This window comes from Myodes glareolus, chromosome 1, assembly GCF_982192425.1.
Source record: "Myodes glareolus chromosome 1, mMyoGla1.1, whole genome shotgun sequence".
Classification (NCBI taxonomy): domain Eukaryota; kingdom Metazoa; phylum Chordata; class Mammalia; order Rodentia; family Cricetidae; genus Myodes; species Myodes glareolus.
The window spans coordinates 64,349,675-64,362,959 of NC_142026.1; the positions used below are offsets into that span (position 1 = coordinate 64,349,675).

General features: G+C 48.8%; 1 protein-coding gene across 4 annotated transcripts in view; it reads right to left on the reverse strand.

Moving 5' to 3' along the window:
* Positions 1-4,380: 4,380 nt before the first annotated feature.
* The window catches only part of Eml2 (EMAP like 2), a 29,183-nt gene continuing 20,278 nt past the window's right edge, over positions 4,381-13,285 (reverse strand). For all 4 annotated transcript variants that reach the window (XM_048433367.3, XM_085693352.2, XM_048433368.3 and 1 more), the window contains 8 exons: positions 9,692-9,823; positions 9,075-9,142; positions 8,634-8,722; positions 8,332-8,429; positions 7,698-7,785; positions 7,218-7,313; positions 6,354-6,484; positions 4,381-4,787 (listed from right to left, as the gene is read on the reverse strand). In XM_048433367.3, coding sequence (XP_048289324.3) covers positions 4,662-4,787; positions 6,354-6,484; positions 7,218-7,313; positions 7,698-7,785; positions 8,332-8,429; positions 8,634-8,722; positions 9,075-9,142; positions 9,692-9,823 — 828 coding nt within the window. In that variant the 3' untranslated portion in view covers positions 4,381-4,661. The remainder of the gene's footprint in view (positions 4,788-6,353; positions 6,485-7,217; positions 7,314-7,697; positions 7,786-8,331; positions 8,430-8,633; positions 8,723-9,074; positions 9,143-9,691; positions 9,824-13,285) is intronic.

Genomic DNA, 13,285 nt, shown 5'->3' on the forward strand with positions numbered 1-13,285 from the left:
GGATTAAAGGTGTGTGCCACCACTCTTGGGCTGCTTTATTTTTTTTAAATGTTTGTGGGTGTTTTGTCCTTATACACTATGTACCTGCAGTGCCTGTAGAAGCCAGAAGAGGGCTTGGATCTCCAGGAGCTAGAGTTACAGACAATTGTGAGCAGCCGTGTAGGCGTTGGAAACTGAACCTGTGTCCTCTGGAAGAGCAGCCTGTAGTGTGGCATTTCATTTGTAGTTTAATAAATAAAACTCGCCTGGGGATCAGGAAAGTAAAAAAGCCACACTGGCCAGCCTTACAGACAAGGCAGCAAGGACGGACATACACCTTTAATCCCAATAACCACACTAGCTTCCCATAGGAACCAGGCGGTAGTGGTGCACACCCTTAATCCCAAAACTAGAGAGGAATACAAGATGGGCAGAGACAGCTCTCAGACACAGACTCATTCTGAGGATTCCTGGAAGCAGGATCACTATTTTCCGACTGAGGTTGACGTAAGAGCTAGTGGCAGGCTGCTTTGCTTTTCTGACCTTCAGGTTGAACCCCAATATCTGTTTCTGAGTTTTTATTAATCGTGCTTCAACACGTGCTTCACCGTTGGGCCATCTCTCCAGCCCCACACCAGGTCCCCATGGTTGCACAGCAACGCTTTACTGACAGCCATCTCCTCGGTACTCTCTTCTTTCATCACTGGATGACTTTTCTCCTAGTCTACAATTTCATACAAATCAAATAACTTAAAATAAAAAGGGGGAAGCTGTTATGCTACTGCTATGTGGTCTTGGGCAGGTGACCTCATCTCTCTGAACCGTATCATTCCCTTCTTTCAGGAACTTGAAGGACCTAGAAAATAGAGGGTTAATCACCAAACAGAGACCTCGCTCACAATACTGGAGAGTTAAAAGAATAGGTTCAAGGCAAGAGTCATGGCTCCCATATATAAACCCTAAGAGATGAGACGTGGTTTCACACAGCCCAGGTGGGCCTCGAACTTCACACACAGCTGCAGATCTTCTTCCTGATCTTCCTGCCTCCACCCCAGAGTACAGGGATTTACAATTGTGAGCCGCCATTCAGACCCTACCCTGGTGGGGGTAGGGTCCCTCCTCTTCTGGTGCACCCTAAGTTTGTCGCAAATCATCATTCCAACTCGTGGCAGGCAAAACACAACTCTTCTCTGAGCTTCGATGGGAGCTTCTACAGGACAGTTTCCAGAAAGACAGCTAGAAACTGGAGAGGACCTGCGGCGAGCCTTTGGGGTGCAAACGCAGCCCGCGGAATGGAAACTTTCTCTCGCCCTACTCTTGGACAGGGGGGTCATAATAGAAGGCCAAAGACAGTCGCTGGGTAGAGACCATGCGCAAGGCAGTCTCTCACGACCCAGGGAGATGAACGCCAAGAGTGACTCTGAAGGAATGCGTGGAGAATCACCAGCAATTTTCCTACTGACTTTTCAAGGCATAGCTTCACATGCAGTTCCAAAGATGAGCACAAGAGGTCGACGAAGCATCAAGAGCCCCCAAGGAAAAGCGGTTGTAAGCAGGTATCAACTTCCCAGAACTACTAGGGGGTATTGGAGTCAACGTTGGGGGGGGGGGGGCGGGGGCGGGGCAGGACCGGATGGCAGGACGACTGAGACAGGAAAGAAGGGTTTGACCCAAGAATGTCAGAAAAACAGCCTTTAAAAGCCTAAAAGCTTACTGGGCAGTGGTGGCTCACACGTTTAATCCCTGGCACTTGTGAGCCTAAGGCTGGCAGATCTCTGAGTTCCAGGTCAGGCTGGTCTACAGAGCAAGTTCCAGGATTGACAGGGCTACACAGAGACTCTGTCTCGAAAAAAACTAAAATAAATAAATAATAAATAAAATTTTAAAAAGGAAAGAAAAAGAAAAAAGTTCAGGTTTGCCCTCAGCTACCCTAGGATTTCGGCCTTCACCATCCAGCTCTTCACATGGGTGTCAGGGATCTGAACTTTGGGACCTCATGCTTGTGTGGTGTTGCTAAAATTCCTTCCTGGGAGAAGACATAAGCAAGGTTTACCCCTCCTCCCAAGGCCCCAAGACAAACCGAGGCACATTCTACCAAAGTTCCTATGGGGAACCAGTAAGATTTGGGGTGTCCCGAAGGGCACAGGTTAGAGGTCATAATGGGTGTGGGTGCTCCACAGGCTACACCAGCCCGTGTTTGCCCTGTAGGGATGAGGGCTCTCCTGCAGATGGAGCCTCCCTCTGTAACGTCTCCTGCCCCCACTTGCGGTCAGGATGGAGTTGTTGAATGTAACAACAGGTAGGGAGTGGCTGGGTACTGGGGGAGGGCCACGATCCCTGTATGAGGGATTAAGCAGTCTAAAAAGCCCAGCTGGGATGAGCTTTTGCAAGGGGACACGAGTGGACTCCCCAAGACTGCTGTTGCCCCGCTCAGAGGATCATCAGGACCTTCAGGGAGCACAATACAGACCCAGCCATCTCCCCAGAGTCTGAACTCAATATTCAAACACACCCTCACTGTCATTCAGTGACCAGTGACCAGGTTCCTGCTTCTACATCAGCACTGGGCAAGGAGATAGAATAAGCGACAGGCAATCTTGTCCCTTCCCATCCAGGCTTCAAAGTCAATGAAAGAAACACAGATCTGCCTCAAGGGCCAGCAGGTGGCTGGAGCCCCAAGAAGGCTTTGTTTGAGTTTATTGGGAGGAGACAACACATGTCTGAGCTTCCACTGAGACGTTTCCTTCTTCATCTTTCTGTGTTAAGGTCTGTCTGTTGCCCCTTTCTGTGAGTCCTCCGCGTCACCTTCTCTCTAGTCAGAGTCAGCATCTTCTGAGGCAGGTGTGCCTTCCCGCTCAAACCTTCCTTCCCATGAGATAGTGCTGAGGTTGTCTTGGTTACCGATGTATCCAACACCATGCGCTCACACACACACACACACACACTCATGTATACATACACATATACACACATATATACATTCACACAATATGCACACACATATACATGCACACACACAAATACACTCATGCACACACACATGTATATATATATATATATATACATGTGCATTCATGCAGACATACTTCTCATGCAAGGCATATACATATTTGTTCACACACTCATGCACACACATACACATATCCACATACACACACACACTCACATATATATATACTCATACATACACACACACACATCATTTATAAATGCTGCTTATGGATTATGCTTGTTTGATTAATGTAAGGAACATTTTACTCTTGACCAGCCATTGACTGGGCGATGCTCTTAGACTAGTTGGGTATATTTTTTTACTGCTCCCAGACATGGTGGTGTATACTTATAATCCCAGCATTTGGGAATCAGAAGCAGATCTCTGTGAGTTCGAGGCAAGCCTGGTTTACATAGGAAGTTCCAAGCCAGCCAGAGCTACGCAATGAGACCCTGTCTTGAAAGAGAAAATGTTTAAGAGGCTGGAGAGATGGTTCAGAGGTTAAGAGCACTGAGCTCCTGAGTTCAATTCCCAGCAAGCACATGGTGGCTCACATACCAGATCTATAATGAGACCTGGTGCCCTCTTCTGGTCTACAGCACGTATGCAGATGGAGTACTGTATATATAAATAATAAATAAACCTAAAAAACTTAAAAAGAGGAGGCCTTTGTAAGTCATTCTTTTATGATGGCCAGTATCCCTCCCTCCCAAGAGATCACCTCGTTGTTGAGACTTGGAAAGAAATACAGACTGACTTCCTTCTTCCTTCCTTCCTTTTCTTCTCCTTCTCTCCCTCCCTCTTCTTTTCCCCTCTCCTTCTTCGTCTTCTGCTTGTTTTTGAGACAGGATCTCAATGTGTAGCCCTGACTGGCCCGAAGCTCCACTACACAATGTACCATCACACCCAACCCTTTTATTTGTAAATAATATATTCTCATTTATGACACTTCTTTATTCATTCATGGCTTGTGTGTGTGTAGAAGTGAAGCATGCTCGTGAGTGTGTGTCAGGGCGCATGTGTGGAGGTCACAGGACAATTTCTCTTCTTCCAACAATGATCTCACTGAGTTCAAGTCCAGCCTTGTCTACATAGTGAGTTACAGGGTTGCACAGTAAGACCCTGTTTCAAAAACAAATATACCAGGCAGTGGTGGTGCATGCCTTTAATTACAGCACTCAGGAGGCAGAGGCAGGCGGATCTCTGTGAGTTAGAGGCCAGCCTGGTGTACAGAGTGAATTTTCAGACAGCCAGGACTACACAGAAAAACCCTGTCTCAGAAAACCAAATAATATGGTAGAGAGCAATTGAGGACACCTTATTTTGACCTCTGGCCTACACAACACACACACACAGGCACCTTTCAATTCCCACACATACCAAATACACAGACCAAGACTCCAGACAGCTCAGTGCATAAGTCTGTATTTCTGGATAATATAAAAGAATAAACTAAAAAAAAAAAAAAACCCACCCAGACCAAACACCAATGGCTTCCCCAAGACATGGCGACCCACTCTTCCCACCCAGATAAATAGAGACTCCTGTCTGTCCACTCACCCGCCCACCCCCATAAGCCTCTCTCTATAGACATACTCTGGGTATATATTACTCTACTCCGCAATAGACATCTCCCAAAAATAGAACTCAGTCCTGGCACAGGACTCTACCCTGGCCCCACACCCTTGTTTCAGACTACACGCCACTGTAGCACACTTGTGTCTTTGCCCCCAGTGGTCAGGGCCATGCTGTCGTCCCACAAGAAGGCCACATTGGTCACATGACTGCTGTGTCCACCGTATTTGTGGCTGAGGGCCTGTTAGGAGGGAACAGATGAAAGGCAGAGGTCAGATGAAAAACGCCACCTGGAGGCCACTGTCATCTTCTTCTTCATAGCCATTAACATCTTTTGTGTGAGCTACAAGTTTTTACTCTACTTCAGGAAGTCCTAAAGCTCACAATCCCCTTGCTTCCTTTTAATTTTTGTTTGGTTTGTGAGACAGGGTTTCTCCGTGTAGCCCTGGCTGTCCTGAAACTCGCTCTGTACACCAGGCCGGTCTCGAACTCAGAGATCTGCCTGTCTCTGCCTCCTGAGTGCTAAGAATAAAAGTGTGTGCCATCACCTCCTGGCTTAAATTTTAATCACACATACATGTGTGTTAGAGTACAAGTTTGTACATGGGTGTGATTCAGTGGAAGAGCCCTGCCTAGAATCCCCCAGTGAGGGGCTGGGAGTGTGGCTCAGGGGTAGATATAAGATATAACCTGCCCGTACTGAACCAGGTTCCCATTAAAAGTGAGTATGACAAGTTTCTGTGAGGAACCCAGGCCACAGTCAGGTACGGCTTACTTTCCTCTTTGAAGAGCCCAAAAGTATCTGGGTGACGGTGGCTCACGCCTTTAATCCTAGCATTTGGGAGGTAGAGCCAGGCAGATCTCTGTTGAGGCCAGCCTGGTCTACAAAACAAAACAAAAACAAAAAACAAACAAAAAAAAAAAAAGAAAAAGAAAGAAAGAAAAGCCAGAAGGCCAAATTCATGTTCTCAGATATATCTTTCTTTTGAGTGTCTCCCTCATGCTTAAATTACATTAAAATATCTTCATTAAATCCTAACTCGGCTTCAGTAAGAGAAAAGGTTAGCTGTAGCAGGAGCAGTCCCTAGCAGCTCCGTGCATTTGGTTCTGTAGAAGCTGGTCCTTGTTCTTGGCCTGTACGGGAATCACCAGTGCTGGGAACCCAAACCCTAGCCCTAGAGTCTTGCACTTAGCTTGGCAAGGGCAATAGCCTCATGGTGTTTTGCTTTGCTTTGTTTTGAGACAGGGTTTCTCTGTGTAGCCTTAATTGTCCTGGAACTTGCTCTGTAGATCAGGCTGACCTGGAACTCAGAGATCTGCCAGCCTCTGGCTCACAAGTGCTGGGATTAAGGGTGTGCTCGTGCATGCCCAGGAACCTCAGAGGTTTTGTTTGCCCAGGCACACAGTAGGTGATCATTTGTACAGAGAAAATACGCAGAAACCTCAGAGATACAGACTGTCTCAGAACCCTATAAAGGACCCTGTGCAGTTAAGACATTCCTACAGATGTGGGAAACTGAGGCCCAGAGTGGAATGAGTTGCCTAAAGAAAGTGAAAAGATGAACACCAGAAAACTAAGGAGAAGCTGAGAGGTCTGGGAAGCCTTGGCTCCACCTCTGGCAACACATAAACTTGGCTTAATGGCACACATCTTTAATCCTAGTTCTAGGAGAAAGAGGCAGAAGAATTGGCGGGAATTTGGGGTCATCCTTGGTTATATAGGGACTTTCAAGCACGTCTGAGCTCTCATCCCCACAAAGGAGTGAATACTGCCAGCTCCCACCCCTCAGGCCCCAGAGGGACTTACTCTGGGCTGACAGCAGGGATAGCTGAACAGGTGCACTTTGCCGAAGTCGTCAGCAGAAGCCAGCAGCTTCCCATCATGAGAGCGGGCCACAGCATTGATGTCTGTGCCATCTGCCCCCTCGGGCCAGATCCCTGTAGACATGACAAGGGAAGGGATGAAAGATGCCTGACTACTGGGCATGGTGGCACAGGCCTGTAAATCCAGCCATGGGAAGCAAAAGGAAGAAGTTAAAGACCTCCCTGGGTAACTTATTGAACCTTGTCTCAAAAAGTTAAAAAAAAGAAAAAAGTTGGGGACATGTCTCAGCAGTAGAGCCCCTGCCTAGAATCCCCCAGTGAGGGGTTGGGGGTATGGCTTGACCCTCCAGGTCTTAGCTCAATTGGCTGTCCCTCCAGGAGATCCTCCTAACTTCAAATACTTGGGCCAATACTCTTTCCCCAGTGTCATCCAAAGTGTCCCAGCCAGTCCCTGTACAGCCACATTATCTCAGGCGAGGCTGCCTTCTTCATTGCACTGTGAGCTGCAGAAGAGCAGGGCTGGGACTACCATCACCACTGTGCTATTGCAGCACTGCCCGGGCCAAGGGTGCTCCTGCCGCTTGAGGACCTGACGGAGCAGGTGGTTGGAGGAGCTTCAGCATGGAGCCCTCTGAGCCAGGTGCCCTATGCATTCAGTCTCATTTCATTACAGCTCTGAGGGACCTCAGTGGTCATTTTGCTCTGCCCTTCCCCGAGAGTACCATCCAGACAGTAAGGGTTGAGCTCCCCAGCCGAGGCAGCCACTATCGGGCTATGAAAATCACAAGCCAAGGCTGTTTCTCAGAGCTCCAGTACTCAGTGGGACATTCCTCATTCCAGAACTTACCGAACACCCCAAACCCCAACACACAAGTAGCGGTAGCCCATTCCACATTTCTCACGGTATCTGCACTGGTGATCTGCTTACAGGTGGCGGCATCCCCTGGCGTAGACAATCAGAAGAGATGTTCAGGGCCTGAAGATCTGCCATTCACCAATCTGTTTCCCAGATAAACTAGCACTGAGGTCCAAGACAGAGGGGTCAAAGGTTCCTGAGCTTATTTCTGTCTGTCTGAACCAGCTGAAGGCTGGATTTTTGGCGCTAACACGCCAAAACTTGAGCTGGGTACCTTCTGCATAAAAATCTTCTGTTCATTGTTAAAGCAGAAGGGAAATAGGGTGCACTGGGGAAGAAATCACAAGCTAGAGATTGCTAATTTCCAAATCAGATCAGCTCAGACTAGCTCAAGGAAACAGGAGCTGTATGGAAATCATATGCAAATGAAGCGGCAAAAGAAAGAAATCTGGCCACTGTCAGAGAACTCACAGTACAGAATCTCGTAGTCTCCGGAGTTGGTGACAAAGCAGGTGCTGTCCTGGGCCCAATCCAGGTGGGTGATAAAACTGGAATGGCCCTGCAGGGGACGTAAGGGTCACTTAGAGCAGAGGAGAGGGTTGAGTCAGGGAGAGGGGATGGATTAAGTCAGGATTAGGAGGTAAAATATACAGAGTGAGAACACGTTTAGCTGGGGGGGGGCATACAAAGGCCTTCTGAGAGTAGGGGCAGGGCCAGACTGCTATGGGCGGGGCCAGACCATGACGGGAGGGGCTGACAAAAGTGCTCAGACAATGGGGAAAACTCCACACAGGGGGTGGGGGTTTGGACGTGGGGCGTGGCTACACAGAGGTGCTCTTTGGATGGAGGAAGAGGTTTAGGATGCAGGGGTGGGGCTACAAATGAGGGCGGGGCTTGGAAGGTGAGGGTTGGGCTTCACAAAGGGGCAACTTAGAACACAGTAAGAGATGAGGATGGGGGCCAACTGAGACGCCTTGACATAGTCAGGGCAAGAAAAAAAATCAGCTGAGTTCTGAGCTGTGGTTCCCTTGGGATAGAAAAATGGTTAATTTTGCACCCCACTGGTTGGGGTGGTGGTGCGGGCTGGGGACCACTGCCCACTCACCGAGCACTTGCCCAGGCGGCTGACCTTGCGGCCACCCTGGTCCACCGTGTACACGTACACCAAGTTGTCGTGAGAGCCCACAGCCAGGTACGCCCCGTCTGGGGAGGGGGGAGGGGCTATGAGGAGGCACCCAGACTCTGCCCCTTTCTCTCCCAGACTCATCCCCTCCTCCACACTCCCAGGCTTTGCCTCCCTCCATGACTAGCCCCTCTCATAGGGGGGAACTGTAGCCTTTCACCCCCCAGTCTGCATTTCTGAACCTTGGTCCCAACGACCCGGTCTCACCAGCATCCCAGGCCTACCTGGGGAAAAGCTGACCACGGAGATCTGCTCATTGCCATCTGTGTGGATAGCCACCAGGTCATGGGTGTCTGTGTCCAGTAGCAACCACCTTGAAGGGAGTGGGGGGCGGGGATGAGCTGTTGTTGGGCAGGGCAGGATTGAGGGGAGGGGCCAGGCTATCTTGGATGGAGCCAGACAGTGAGGAGTGGGGAGTCAGGGGTCAGGCTAGGATGGGCAGAGCTGAACAACATTTTCATCCTCTTATCTTCTCCTACCACTTAGAAGTCCATGCCATTTCAAATAGGTGGGCAGAGCCCCACATAGGGATACACTGGCTGCAAGGGGCGGGGCTACAGGCAGGCCCTTAGGACTGAAGCAGCGGGCTTAGAATGTGAGGGGCTCTAAGGGCTTTAGAGCAATAGAAAAAGAAACTGGTAAAGATCTGGTCTATTCAGCAGTACCTGCCAGTCACTGTGCCCACTGCCAGGACAGAACCGCTGGGGTGGAAGCCAGCCGAACGGGCAGGGTCCTGGGAAGGAAGAGAAAAAAGGTGGGGTCCCAAAGACCAGGTACCCCCTAGCCTCAGAATCAACTAGCATGGCCTGAGGTCCTCTCTGCTCTCCCACACCTTCAAGAAACCACCAGGGGCCATTCCCTTTCCCTTTTCTTGAACATGCTAACATAAGAGAAACATTCTTCCCTCTTCCTACTCCTTTTTTTTTTTCCTTTGAGACAGGGACAGATTGGCCTCAAACTCAGAGATCTACCTTTGCTCCCAAATACAGCAAGATGCCTTTTTTTTTTTCTTTCCAATTTTGTTTTGTTTTTTGAGACAGGGTTTCTCTGTATAGCCCTGATTGTCTTGAAACTCACTCTGTAGATCAGGCTGGCCTTTGAACTCAGAGATCTGAGTACTTCTGCCTCCTGAGTGCTGGAATTAAAGGTGTTCACCACCACTGCCTGACAAGATACTCTTCTTAAAGAGATCATGTGTAGCGTCCATCTGATGTGCTGAGCCCCAAGGTCCGAACATCAGCAATTTCTGCAGACTCCTATGTCTGCATTCCCATCCCATTACCTCAATGGTCCTGCTCCACAGGGGTTGGTGGGCCTCTGAACTCCACAGATGCACCAGCTTATCCTGCCCACAGGTCACAAACTGCGCCCGGCTAGGATGTGTGGCCAGGCCCCACAGCTCTTCCACGTGTCCCTGCAGGAGGGAGAGAAAGAAGATGATAGGAAGGAGGCGGCAAAGCTCTTTTCCCTAGTCAGCTCTGATGCCAGAAAGAAATGCTGGACTAGCCGGGTGGTAGGGGTGCACGTCTTTAATCCCAGCACTCAGGAGGCAGAGGCAGGCGGATCTCTGTTAGTTCAAGGACAGTCAGGTCTACAGAGCAAGTTCCAGGACAGGCTCCAAAGCTACAAAGAAACCTTGTCTTGAAAAACCAAAAAGGAGAAAAACAAACAAACAAATAAATAAATGCTGGACCGGCACCCAGGACCCGGCAAGCCCCTTCTGCGCAGGCGCATTCTCCTGTGATGGGGGCTGACTCTGGCTACCCCGTGTCTCGAAGCAAATCCTGTCCCTTCCCACAAAACCTTTGCTTTCCTCTTTGTAGAATGGAAGGGAGGGGAAGGTGGCTCAAAATGTATCCTCAGTGGCCGCACAGGTTCCATCCAACCTGGCTAGACACTTTCCAGACTTCAGCAATAGGAATCTGGGAAAAGCCCGGTGGACTTTGTCTTGAGTGACAGAGCTGGGACATTTAAGGTCACATGGAGGACACCGGGGAACCAGTCACCTAGTCAGCTGACCTAACCTCAGAACCTCAGTGTTGTGTGTGTGTGGGCGCGTTCACATATGTTCACCTGAGTGCAGAGGTCAGAAGTGGGCGTTAAGTATCTTTATCTCTCTCTCCTTTATCTATGCTTTATTTATTTTGTGGGTGTCAGGGTATTGTCAAGGCCTGCATATGGAGATCAAACAACAACTTGAGAGTTAAGTCTCTCCTTCCACCATGAAGTTTCCAGGGATTGAAGCCAGGTTATTAGGCTTGGTGGCAAGCGCCCTTACCCACTGAGCCACCCAACGGCCTCTACTCTATTACTTTTCAAACAGGGTCGTCCTCGAAACCTAGAACACACCAACTTGGACAGGCAGGCGGGCTAGCAAGCCCCGAGGACTAGCCTGCCTCGGCCTCTCCAGCTCTTGAATTTCAGGCATGTTCCCGTGTCCAGTCTTTACGTATGGGCTCTGGGGAAATCAAACTCAGGTCCTCAAGTTTAAACAGCAAGAACTTTACCAACCAAGCCGTCTTCCTAGCCCCATTTGGTTTTGAGACAGAGCTTCCCTTTCTTGTCAAGACCAGGCTGGAACTCATAGAAATCCTCTTACTGTGTAGTCTTCTGACTGCTGAGATTACAGGTATATGCCACCATGCCCAGCTTGGAGTCTCAGTTTCATGCTCTCTAAAATGTGGCCAGCTACCCCATGTTCCTCAAAGCACTGCTGTGCTCCCTTAGAACATGACTAGAAAGTGCTACACACAAGCCAGGCACAGTAACAGAATCCTGGCACTCAGGGTGTAGAGGCAGGAGGATCAGGACTTCAAAATCATTCTCAGATAGATAGCTAGTTCAGGGACAGCCTGGGCTCTACAAGATCTTGTCTCAAAAATCAAAAAAACAAAAACAAAAATCCAAAAGAACCAAAAGGGTTGGGAATATAGCTTAGTGGTAGAGCCCCTGTCTAGAATCCTCTGTGATGGGCTGGGGGTGTGGCTCAGGGGTACAGCCCCTGCCTAGAGTCCCCCAGTGAGGGGCTGGGGGTGTGGCTCAGGGGTACAGCCCCTGCCTAGAGTCCCCCAGTGAGGGGCTGGGGGTGTGGCTCAGTGGAAAAGCACTTGCCTGGCATGTCTGAGACCCTAGATTCTATTCCCAGCACTACATGAAAGAAACAAATGAAGCCAGGCGGTGGTGGCACACACCTTTAATCCCAGCACTTGGGAGGCAGAGGTGGGCGGATCTCTGTGAGTTCGAGACCAGCCTGGTCTACAAGAGCTAGTTCCAGGCAGGACAGGCTCCAAAAGCTACAGAGAAACCCTGTCTCGAAAAACCAAAGGAAAAAAAAAAAAAAAGAAAGAAAAGAAACAAATGAAAGTGGCTAACAGGCTAGCTTAAGGAAGGTTCTCAGAAAATAAAAGTCACCAGTAATTATTAACCCCCAAAATATCAGTATGCTATTAATAACTATAGCCACAGGCAAAACTGATATTGTGATTTGATGTTAAATCAATCACACTTATGCTACATTAACACATATTACTAATAAAATAATACAGTTGGGAATGCTGGCTCACACTCATACATCTGAGCAGCTAGGAAGTTTGAGGCAAGATTGACTTTGAAGCCAGCCTAGGCTATATAGAAAGATTCTGTCTCAAGTCAGGCAGTGTTGGCAGTGCACGCGTTTAATCCTGGCACTTGGGCATCACAGCCAGTAGCATCTCTGTGAATTCAAGGCTAGTCTCGTCTACAAAGCAAGTTACAGGACAGCCAGGGCTACACAATGAAAACTCTATCTTGAAACACTCTCAAAAAAAAAAAAAAAGAAAAGAAAAGAAAAAAGAAAAAAGAAAGGAAGAAAAGAAAGAAGGAAGGAAGGAAGATCCTGTCTCAAAAACAACAAATATATATAAATAAATATTCATAGAGGTTGTTAAGGGTCTTTTACTGCTCCAGGAAAGTCCTGCTATTCAAGCCAGATGTGATGGCTGTCACACATTTGTAAGCCCAGCAGGAAGACTGTCATATGTTCAAAGCTTCGCTTCTTATACAGCAATACTAGGCTAGCACAGTGAGACCCAACCCACAAATCAATGATGGAAAATTCTGGGGCTAGAGGGAGGGCTCAGTGGTTAAGAGCACTGGCTGCTCTTTCAGGGGACCCTGGTTTTATTCTTAGCAGCTACATGACAGCCCATACCACCTGTAGCTCCAGCTCCAAGGGAAGATGCCCTCTTCTGGCCAGTGCAAGCACTACACACATGTGGGACACACGCAGTCAAACATTCATACACGTTAATAACAACAACAATAAAAAGAAATCCTGCTGGCCTTGCTTTCCTCTATCTTTTGGGGTAGGGTCATCCTCGAGAATTTGTCCACCTCCTTTGAGAAGGGCTCCTTCTGCCTCTGCCTCCCCCATGCTGGGATTACATGCACACATTACCACACCAAGCTTTCAGGACGGGTTCTGCAGATGAAGCTCAGGTCTGCATCCTTGCTAGGCAGTACCTTACAGGCTGAGCCACCTCCCCAGCCAAACCAAGGCCAGAGCAGCATATAAATGCAGCAGCACAGATGTTAGCTAGACGTGCAGAGGGGAAAAAAGCAAGGATCAGGTAAGGGAAGGGGACCACTGAGCAAGAGTCACTAGGACCAAGATACTGTGACTAGCTCCTCTGCTCAGACACCAGTCTCAATGGTATGCTATGATCAAGTGACTCGGGATCCTTGCAAATCCTCATGCAGTCACTTTCCCCATCCCTGCGGCACTCAGAGGTGATTCACGGGTCCAGTATCACAGTTGTGAGTGACAGGGTAGCGATTTCTTTACAGGTAGCCAAGTCCCAGTCTCTGAGTTCCAAACTACTAAGCTACACTGCCTCCT